Genomic DNA, 12,198 nt, shown 5'->3' on the forward strand with positions numbered 1-12,198 from the left:
CAAATATAGGAAAAACGGAAATATGGAAAAAACGCAAATATTGGATAATCGCAAATATGGAAAATCGCAAATAGGGGAAAAACGCAAATATGGGAAAATCTCACATATAAGGGAAACGCAAATATGGGAAAATCGCAAATACGGGAAAAACGCAAATATGTGAAAATCGCACATATAAGGGAAACGCAAATATGGGAAAAACACAAATATGGGAAAAACGCATATATGGGAAAATCGCAAATACGGGAAAATGCAAATATGGGAAAAACGCAAATATGGCAAAGACCAAATATGGGAAAATCGCAAATATGGGAAAAACGCAAATATGGGAAAAACGCAAGTATGGGAAAACGCAAGTATGGGAAAAACGCAAGTATGGGAAAAACGCAAGTATGGGAAAAACGCAAGTATGGGAAAAACGCAAGTATGGGAAAAACGCAAGTATGGGAAAAACGCAAGTATGGGAAAAACGCAAGTATGGGAAAAACGCAAGTATGGGAAAAACGCAAGTATGGGAAAAACGCAAGTATGGGAAAAACGCAAGTATGGGAAAAACGCAAGTATGGGGAAAAGCGCAAGTATGGGGAAAAGCGCAAGTATGGGGAAAAGCGCAAGTATGGGGAAAAGCGCAAGTATGGGGAAAAGCGCAAGTATGGGGAAAAGCGCAAGTATGGGGAAAAGCGCAAGTATGGGGAAAAGCGCAAGTATGGGGAAAAGCGCAAGTATGGGGAAAAGCGCAAGTATGGGGAAAAGCGCAAGTATGGGGAAAAGCGCAAGTATGGGGAAAAGCGCAAGTATGGGGAAAAGCGCAAGTATGGGGAAAAGCGCAAGTATGGGGAAAAGCGCAAGTATGGGGAAAAGCGCAAGTATGGGGAAAAGCGCAAGTATGGGGAAAAGCGCAAGTATCGGGAAAAGCGCAAGTATCGGGAAAAGCGCAAGTATCGGGAAAAGCGCAAGTATCGGGAAAAGCGCAAGTACGGGAAAAGCGCAAGTACGGGAAAAGCGCAAGTACGGGAAAAGCGCAAGTACGGGAAAAGCGCAAGTACGGGAAAAGCGCAAGTACGGGAAAAACGCAAGTACGGGAAAAACGCAAGTACGGGAAAAGCCCAAAATTATGGGAAAAGCCCAAAATTATGGGAAAAGCCCAAAATTGTGGAAATCGCAAATATGGGAAAAGCGCAAATATGGGAAAAGCGCAAATATGGGGCAACGTAAAAATTGGAAAACCGCAAAAATAGGAAAACTGTAAAATCGTAAATCAAAAATTTGGCAGAAGAGAATTTTGTGGCACAACTTGACTAGAAGAAGGAATCGGTTGGTAGGATGATTTCATGAGTAATGCAAAAAACGCAAATATGGGGAAAACGGAAATATGGGGAAAACGCAAATATGGGGAAAACGCAAATATGGGGAAAACGCAAATATGGGAAAAACGCATTTATGGGAAATCTCAATAAGGGAAAAACGCAAATATGGGAAAAAGGCAAATAAGAGAAAAACGCAAATATGGGCAAGGCGCAAAAATGGGAAAAACTAAAATATGGGAAAAACGCAATTATCGGAAAAACGCAAATATGGGATGCACGCTGTTAAGGGAGTAACGCAAATATGGGGTAAACAAATTTATCGAAAAAACGCAATTACGAGACAAACGCAAATGTGGGACAAACGCAAAAATAGGAAAACCGCAAATATGGGACAAACGCAAAAATGGGAAAACCGCAGAAATAAGAAAACTGGGAAATCGGAAAATCACAAAAATCGGTAATCGCAAATATGGCAGAAGAGAATTTTGTGGCACAACTTGACTAGAAGAGGTATCTGTTGGTAGGATGGGTTCATGAGTAATGCGAAAAACGCAAATATGGGAAAAACGAAAATAGGGGAAAACTGCAAATGTGGGAAAATTGCAAATATGGGAAAACGCAAATATGGGAAAATCAAAATTATGGGAAAAACACAAATATGGGAAAAACGCAAATAAGGGAAAAATGCAAATATGGGAAAAACGCATTTATGGGAAATCTCAATAAGGGAAAAACGCAAATATGGGAAAAAGGCAAATAAGAGAAAAACCCAAATATGGGAAAGGCGCAAAAATGGGAAAAACTAAAATATGGGAAAAACGCAATTATCGGAAAAACGCAAATATGGGATGCACGCTGTTAAGGGAGTAACGCAAATATGGGATAAACAAATTTATCGAAAAAACGCAATTATGAGACAAACGCAAATGTGGGACAAACGCAAAAATAGGAAAACCGCAAATATGGGACAAACGCAAAAATGGGAAAACCGCAGAAATAAGAAAACTGGGAAATCGGAAAATCACAAAAATCGGAAATCGCAAATATGGCAGAAGAGAATTTTGTGGCACAACTTGACTAGAAGAGGTATCTGTTGGTAGGATGGGTTCATGAGTAATGCGAAAAACGCAAATATGGGAAAAACGAAAATAGGGGAAAACTGCAAATGTGGGAAAATTGCAAATATGGGGAAACGCAAATATGGGAAAATCAAAATTATGGGAAAAACACAAATATGGGAAAAACGGAAATAAGGGAAAAATGCAAATATGGGAAAAACGCATATATGGGAAGATCGCACATATAAGGGATACGCAAATATGGGAAAAATGTAAATAAGGGGAAAATCGCAAATGCGTGAAAATCACAATTATGGGAAAATCGCAGTTGTGGGAAAAACGCAAAAATGGGAAAAACGCAAAAACGGGAAAAGCGCAAAAATGGGAAAAGCGCAAAAATGGGAAAAACGCAAAATGGGAAAAACGCAAATATGGGAAAATCGCAATTATGGAAAATCGCAATTATGGGATAAATGCAAATATGGGAATAATGCAAATATGGGAAAGACGCACATATGGAAAAAACGCAAATATGGAAAATCGCAAATAGGGGAAAAACGCAAATATGGGAAAATCTCACTTATTAGGGTGTAAGTAGGCTGTTTATGTTTTCTCTATGTAAGTAGGCTGTTTATGTTTTCTTGTTGGCAACGTTACGTAGCGCTCAATATGAAAATCACTGGCTGTGCTGTGTGCAGTCTGTGGCTGCTTTACATTGTTGTAATACTCGCCATTGTAGTGTTAGGCAGCTGGCTGTGAACAGCGCGTAGCGTTGCGAAGTTGGAGGTGAGCCGCCAGCAGGGGTGGATGTGGGGAGAGAGATGGCGGAGATTTGTAATTTGTCATGAACTGCTATATTTATATATGATGATATCAAGGTAAATACATTGTCTGTTCTCTACTAATAGCTTTCATTTGCTAACTATCCCTATCAGTAGTTAGTGCCTTCCATAGTCTGAATCTTTTATTTAGCTGGCAGTAGTGGCGCTCGCTGTATTGCAGTAGCTTGAGTAGCGAAGATTTTTGTGAGGTAAGTGATTTGTGAAAGGTATAGTTTAATGTTAGTCAGGGCCATTCTTTAGTAGGGAATTTTGAAAGTCAGATTGCGTTGCGCTAAAATCATTGTGTGTCAGTATAAGCACAGTCTTGTATAAATTGTTCAAAGGGGACGTTTCATATGTCGACCCTTAGCCTAGGATACCTCACTGGAATCTTCTAATTTTTTCTTGTAGTTTGTGTAATTAGTGTAGCTATTGTTTATTGCTAGCGCGTAATTGTAGAGAAAATCTCCTTTGTAGTTGCAGTCTTTCATTGTTGTACAGTAAAACAGTTGTGGCATGCATGTAGATTTGCACCAAGTATTTCGCAGCTGCAATTAACTAGATATTATTTTCAGTGCTATGTTAATGTGTTCTCTTATTTTTGATCTTCAAATTGTGTTTTTCTGTGTTGTCGTGTGAAATACTGTGACAATAATGGCGTGTGAAAAACGTAATACTAGGCTCCAAAGTAAACTGAGAAATGACAGTGAAAATGAAAGCAGTGTGTTAGCGCCACCGAGTAATGAATTAACTAATGGTCAAAGTAGTAATTTGGTAATTGCGCATAGGGAAATGGAGCGGGCGGCAAACAATGGTGTAGACAGTGAAACAGGTAGTGAACAGGGAAGCGTTATCGATCGATTGGTCGGCAACAGCTCGCCTCAGGAATCAGGAATGACAGAACACAATATTGCAAATACTGCAGACTCAGGTTTTGGGTTCCCACCGTTTTCTCAAATGAGTCAAGACACATTTTCCACTTGTCAAAATGTGAATGTTGCCGGTGCAACTTCACTGCCGAAAAGCACTGAGGAACATGTTTCAGACACCAGTGCATTGTTATTACAATTAATGCAACAAATGGGACAAAAGCTTGAAAAGTTAGACACAATGGAACAACATCAGAGACAAACACAGCAACAGTTAGACACAATGGAACAAAATCAGAGACAAACACAGCAAAAGCTTCAAAAGTTAGACACAATGGAACAAAATCAGAGACAAACACAGCAAAAGCTTCAAAAGTTAGACACAATGGAACAAAATCAGAGACAAACACAGCAAAAGCTTCAAAAGTTAGACACAGTGGAACAAAATCTTAAAAAGTTAGACTCATTGGAACAAACACTTGAACAAACACGTGAAGATTTAACTACTGAGTTACATAACATTGAATCGAAATGTCAAAAAGTCTGTAATGACGTAAAAACACAAATTTGTGAGCATTTTCAACCTATTTTTTCGCGGCATGAAAATGCATTACAGAATCACGAAGCAGCCATAAAAGAACTGCAAATTATTGTTCATGAAAATCATGAGACCTTGCAAGCTAAATTTGACTCAGTTGCATCTACCGATTCGGTTACGCAACTTGCAAAAACTCAGGAAAACTTTAAGGACACGGTAGATACTCTGAAACTTGGTTCAGAAAAACACACTGAAGAAATAAGGACACTATCGGAGAAAGTAGCCGAACTTTCGGATCATTTCACTAACTTATCTACGAAGGTAGATGATAATCTGAACAACACAAAACCGGTAGTCTTTAATGACACAGAAGAGTGCGAACAAATTAGGAAATTCGAACAAAATCAGAATCAAAGTAATACGCAACACCAAAGAGAAATCCGGGAAGTACAAGATCAGCTGACTCAGGTAATACAAGAATTACGTATTCCAGAGGCCACTCGCGCTCCAATACGGGAAGAGGGACATAGAAACATGGAACAGCCACAAAATAATAACACAGGGCATTTCGGAAGTTATGAAAGAAATTGGCAATGTGCACCGAATTTTGAGATGGAACGGCCGAAACGACGTAACAATGACCGATATGCGACTCGCCGACATGATGATTTTGACTATAAGCTGTTCATTACTACACGTAAATTCAAAACATTTAAGAATTCTGGCAACGACATTCATCCACAAGCATGGCTCCATCAATTCTCTCATTGTTTTCCTCCCAACTGGTCGTTGGAACACAGATTAGAATTTATGTGTGGCTACTTAGAGAATGAACCAGCTGTAAGAATGTGGTCGGTCATTCACGATTGCCACAGTGAAGGAGAGTTTTACCATGCCTTCCTCTCAGCATATTGGTCTCAAGCCACACAAGACCGAGTAAAACATGGTATCATAATGATGAAACATTTCGAACAATCTGAATTCTCCAGTCTTGTGAAATATTTTGAAGACATGTTGCACAAGAATCAGTACCTGTCAAACCCATACAGCCCCTCAGAACTCATCCGCATTTGCTTAATCAAATTACCTGAACATTTACGGCATATTATTTTAGCAGGACGTTGCAAAGACGACATTGAAGCTTTTCAGGAACTGTTACAAGAACTAGAAATTGACACTGATAATCGCGGAACGCGAAAACAAGGACACAGCAATTACAGGTCACATCCGTCACAATTCTGTGACGACAGAAACAATAACCGGACATGACTGGTCTATTCTTACAACGCAAATCGTGACCAAAATAGACACCACCCGTACGACAACCGTTGGCAGAGTAGTAATAATTACAGGGAAAGATCACCTCTCCGCGGTAGTGACTATCACAGAGACAATCAGAGAAACAGACAATATGGGAACCAAAATAATTATTATCAAGGGAGACAGAATAACTTCAGACGCAACAGTTCAGCGCGCAGTTACGATTCAGGGAGAACTTCTCCACCTCTTAACCGACAAGAAAGAAACTACAGGAACTACCGACATGACGACAGACGATGTGATCGTAACAACAGACCTGAATTGCATCAGAACTGGCGGGATTCAAACAGAGCAGGTCCCTCTCGAGGAGGTGAATTTGTAGAAGTTAGGTCTCCAAACCCCAATAACGACGCGCGCCAACAAAGAGACAATAGGCAATGACTCACACCGCTGGCAGCCACAAAACATACTTATGAAACTGACGACGCAGCTGCCGTAGCTAGTAATTACGTAAAAATGGAAGACATTAGGGACATCTTACTCCAGGAACACGACATAAAACATAACAACATTGCATATCCTGTGATTCACATTACAGTAAATGATGTAAAATTTACGGCAGTACTTGACTCTGGCAGTCCCATTTCAGTAATTAGTGAAACAGCCGTTAGCAAATGCAACAAATCGAACGATTGTCCCACACTTCCGTTACGTAAGATTAAATTACAAGGTGCAATCTTTGGAAAAAGTGTAGATGTACGCCAACAAACCAATTTAGAATTCTTTTGTCAAAGCCACAGCTTCTCTATGAACTTTCTCATTGTTCCATTATTGTCGACGGAAATTATATTGGGAGTAGACTTTTTGAATGAATACAAAGCAATCTTAAACTTTCACGATGCTGAAATAAGTTTAGAGAAAGAAGGTAAGTCAATAGCTTTGAAATTTGAAGATTGGCTCTCAAACCATGACGAGGAAATTAATCGGCTTTACCTTCTGTTAGACAACAGTTCGGACTTTTCTACGGAACTAGACACTAACAATCACTCTGCAAGTACTGACAGGGATGATATCGACGGCGCATTTGACACTAATAAGTTAATTCAGAATAAAATTCAAACAATTGAGAATTGTAATGACACTGATAGGCAGGACCTTTTTGAGATTTTACAAGCACATTCCACAGTTTTTACTCATAAAACAGGAACAATCAAGGGATTTCAATACCAATTTCGTGTTCGTGAGCATACTAAATTTTGTGTTAGACCATACGTAATTCCGGCGCATTATAGGGACCGTGTTAGAACAGAAATACAATCTATGCTTAATGAGGGCATTATTGAGCCTGCAGTAAGCTCATACAACAATCCATTACATGTTGTTGAGAAGAAAAATGGATCGATCAGGCTTGTCTTAGATTCGAGACAAATCAATACGATCATTATTCCTGAAACAGACAGGCCGCAAACGTTAGAGGAACTTCTTCAAAATTTTAATGGTGTAAAAGTGTTGTCTTCCATTGATCTCAGATCCAGCTTTTATCAGATCGAACTTCATCCAGAATGTAAAAAATACACAGCTTTCCTTTGTTTCGGCGTTTGTTATCAGTTTCGGAAACTTCCTTTTGGTTTGAACATTTCTTCAGCAGCATTCATTCGTGGGTTAAATTCCATATTACCTGAGTTCTTAAAACGTCACATCACCTTATATGTGGACGATATTCTGATAGCAGAAGCTTCATGGGAACAACATAATCGCATCCTCAACAGTTTGTTACGTATTTTTGCAGAATCTGGAATTACAGTTAACTTGGAAAAGTCTGAATTCGGTAGGACAAAGGTGAAGTTTTTGGGACATATTATTTCTTCTGAAGGAATTCAGCCGGATCCTGAAAAGTTAGAAGCAATCAGAGCCATTCCAGTGCCATCCACAAAAAGACAAGTCCGCAGTTTTCTAGGTCTCGTAAATTTTTACCGCCGTTTTCTGAATATGCAAATTCTTGTTACACCAAAACTGTTCTCTCACTGGAAAAAATAGTATTTGGAACTGGGACGAACAAGCACAGTTGGAATTCAATTCTTTGAAAGAAGCGTTACTTCACGCGCCAATCTTAGCTCATCCCGATCTATCACAAGATTTCTGCCTTAGCACGGATTCTTCTAAAGTCGGTCTTGGTGCCCATTTATTTCAAGAAGCCATAGAAAATGGCACTACCATTCAGAAAACCATTGCTTTTGCTAGCCGAGTGCTAACAAAATCTGAAAAAAATTATTCCGTTACTGAATTAGAAGCTTTAGCTATCGTTTGGGCATTTAACAAATTCCGTTTCTTTCTTTCTGGTAAGCACGTAAAAGTATACAGTGATCATCGTGCATTACAATTTCTTATGTCTTCAAAATTAAATCATGACAGATTAAAACGTTGAGCATTGTTTCTGCAAGAATTCCGCTTCACAATAGTCTACATTCCTGGCAAGGAGAACATTGTTGCGGACACACTGTCACGCGCACCGGCTGGGCTTGAGAAAAGTACCACAGAAAGCAACCTCGAGAAAAATTTCAGTATTCTTTACATTCAGAAAGTCGCCTTTGAAAACTTCATCACCACATCTTTAAAGGACATTGCTCATGAACAAGATAAAGATCCGATTTGGAAAGACATCAAGAGCAAATGACATGAAAAGACACACACACAGATTCGGCATTATTATCTGGTTAGAAACAACATACTGTTCAAACGCTGCACTGTTGATGACAAGCTATGGGTACTTTGCATTCCTGACGATTTTGTTAATAAGCTCATTTGGTACATTCATTTCAGCTACGCACATTTTGGTCCACGAAAATGTTATCATATTCTTCGAACGACTTGTTATTTTAACAATATGGAAAAGAGAATTCGAAGAGTCTTGTCTATTTGTAAACTTTGTCAAAAGGCGAAACCATCTACTGTCTCACATCGTGCTCCGTTGTTTCCTATCATTCCTTCTAAATTAAAAGAATTTGCTGCTGTTGATCTCTTGGGACCGCTTGTCAGAACATCTAATGGATTTTCGTACGTTCTAGTCGCTGTTGAACTTACTTCAAAATTTGTTTCTTTCACACCGTTACGTAAAGCCACTAGACGGTCTGTATCCAACGCCTTTGTAAAAAATTTCTTACGTGAAGTTGGCCACGTTGCTAAAGTCATTTCAGATAACGGACCGCAATTTAGATCTGCTGTTTGGTCACGCATGCTTCGCAACCATAAAATCAAACCTGTTTTTATTTCATTGTACTCACCACATTGTAACCCCTCCGAACGGATTATGAAAGAAATCAATAAGCTTTGCAGGCTTTATTGTCACAGAAAGCATCAGCATTGGGACAGATATTTACACTTATTTCAAAACGTGCTGAATGAAATGCCTCATGATTCCACTGCTTTACCACCTACTCTTGTACTGAAGAATGAAGAACCACCGAACAGAATCAGAGAGCTTGTACCTTTCCCGAATACACGTAAACTTCGACACAAAGACATAATTGATTTGGCTCTTAAAAATATAAAATCTGCAGCAGACAAAAGGAGAAAACTACACGGTAAAGCAAATGCAAAGAAATTGTATATTGGTCAGAAAGTTCTCATTAAAGCTCATTCAATGTCACATAAGAAGAAACACTTGAGTCACAAATTCTTTCTAGTTTACAATGGACCATACAGAATCCGACGTATACCACATGATAATTGCGTTGAAGTTGAAACTCTGCGTACTAGGAAGAGTAAAGGTTTACACCACATTTTACATGTAAAACCATTTATTGAAAGATAATCTGCTTTTTAACTTTGTCTTTGCCATAAAACTTTTCACTTCACATTTCTAGTATGCTTTGTCAGACTTAAGAAACTGTTAACATGCAACAATGTTTGAAGTTAAATATCCAGTCTAGAACCTAGGGAACATTTTTAAACAGAAATTACGAATGCATTGTTATAGTGAACAGACGACACAGTGTTGTATTTGTACATTCTTGCTTGTTAGTTGCACGATTACGTAACGACTATCAGGCTTACATACTTAGGACACATACTGGTACTGCTAATGAGATTTTAATGCAACATTTTGGTTTACTTGAAAATGCATTCTGGGTTTAATGTACTTTCTGTGAGATACCAGACGACACAGTGGTTAGTTTAAGTGACAACTACACGGTTTTATCACGACGCTCCTAATGAGTGACAATTTACAATGTTGCTTTTGTAGTGTTTCTGTTTTATTTCTGCACAGTTTTTCTGTTTTATTCTGCAAAGTAAAACATGTTTTAGTAGTAACTTTTGTGGTATAGCTACAATGAGATTGCCTTTTCCGTAGCACAACAATACGTTACAGCACAGTACTTTCTTCATCATGGCAATAAGCGTAATAACTAAGATATCTATACATAAAGCATTTCACTTTTGTTTATCATGAGGTAAGTACATTGACTTCTGCAGAACTTAGCTTTCGGAGGACGATAAGTACGACACTTCCACAGAATTATCTTACAGCAAGACGCACATTTAGCGCTACAGGACACGCATTTGAGTGATTAATTTTGTACTTAAAACATTTATTTTTAAAGATATTTGAAGTACAATGATACAAAGGTTTTCAGTGATACATTTCATTTCATTGCTGTAATCTGTAACACCTGAGGGTATAATTACATTAATCCTCAGGGGGATATACGCCTACTTTGTGTACCATGTGTGTGGCAACCACAAGGAACCCTAGCTAATATGGTATTTGCTTATACAACTTTACACATCGGTACCATATTTCTCTAACACAGAATTACACAGCTATCTGATCATTTAACTGAGAGATAAACATTTTTTTATTACATCAGTGACAGATGTTTACGCAATTACACAGTTGGATAACTTCACACTTATGAAATTGTATTTTGTCTGTAGTGTGTGAACTGTTCATATTTTTTCGGACCCATTGTGATACTATGAGAGCTTTGAATGATGTATTTGGTATGGGGTCATGATTTTTAAAGTACGTTTGAGGCAGATGACACTTTTGACATGAGCAGAGAATTTTTTTAGGTTTTGACATTATTGCAGAAAGCTACGACGTTTTTGAGATTTGACTGAGGTGTTATGATGTTATTTTTTTTACGACGACGATGTGTATTATGCTGCTGAGGTATGTTTATGATTAATAAGCTGGTGCTATATGAGGAATTTGGTTATGCTATGTATTTATTATAATGAAATATTGAAGTGTCGTCGCAAGATTGACGTGTCGACGAATATATATATGTGTAATAAGGTAAGGAGTAATGAATAGTGATTAGGGACTCTGACTTATGGAAAAGGATGTTGGAAACCAAGAATCATACTTTAGAATTATGAAATGTGTGTACATGTGTGAATCATGTGTGAATGTATCACAATGCTGGCGAAAATTTTTTGGACACTGTTATATCAATAGCATTTTGTTTCTACACATTTGTAACGCAAATTCTTGACCTGTGAAACATTTTATATGAGACTGTCACTGTAGCGGAAACTGCTGTCGTAAATATTTCCGTAAGAAAGTTAAATGACCACCTGCACGTAATGCGTCGCGGGCACCCACCTGGGCGACAGCCGCCCGAAAAAAAAAAAAAAAAAAAAAAAAAAAGGCCATTAGCCTTTCAGCGGCACAGGTAAAAAAAAAAGGGGAGGCCATTGTCCGTGCTACTCACATTTCCTTGTTGAAAGCATACTGTGGAGCTCGTAATTTATGATAATTACTGAAATGCCTAATAAAATGACAAGAAATATTTTTACATCCGCATACCTGATTATGACAAGCGTCTTTCTATGAGAGTTGAGAGAATTTCTACTAACTTATGAAATGTCACATGACTACTGAATGATATTTTTATGCTTTGCTTTTCATAGTTGCTTATTTCATTTGATATCTGGTTTCCAGCTGTGTTGCAGCATTGCTTTTATAAAATGAAATGCATTTGCTAATGTGAACACTTTCTGTCAACAGATCTATTAAATAATAATTTTGTGATCCACATTCTTCAAAAAAAGGTGCACTTGGAAAGGAAAGAACAATAAGAAGGGACTAGTAACAGTAACTGCATACATAATATTCTTTTCAAGTACATGGTAATATTTCTTTTACAATAAGTTGTTGTGGTGCACCACTTTAATTACTTAGACATTAAGATGTGATTATACATTTCCCTTATCTGCATTGTTATCTTTACTGTAATATTTTTTCTGCTTGAGCTATGTCATGTTTAGATATAAGCTGCTGTTTGCCAGGCATAGTGCTACTGAACTTTGTGTTACTCTGCTAAGCCAGATTTATTTTTT

At 38.1% G+C, this 12,198-nt stretch overlaps 1 protein-coding gene across 1 annotated transcript in view; it reads left to right on the top strand.

Annotated features, from left to right (window-relative positions):
- The first annotated feature begins 528 nt into the window (after positions 1-528).
- The window catches only part of LOC124712348 (translation initiation factor IF-2-like), a 118,352-nt gene continuing 106,682 nt past the window's right edge, over positions 529-12,198 (top strand). The window contains exon 1 of the mRNA XM_047242644.1: positions 529-991. Coding sequence (XP_047098600.1) covers positions 529-991 — 463 coding nt within the window. The remainder of the gene's footprint in view (positions 992-12,198) is intronic.

The sequence above is a fragment of the Schistocerca piceifrons genome, chromosome 8, assembly GCF_021461385.2.
Source record: "Schistocerca piceifrons isolate TAMUIC-IGC-003096 chromosome 8, iqSchPice1.1, whole genome shotgun sequence".
In the NCBI taxonomy this organism is placed as follows: Eukaryota; Metazoa; Arthropoda; class Insecta; order Orthoptera; family Acrididae; genus Schistocerca; species Schistocerca piceifrons.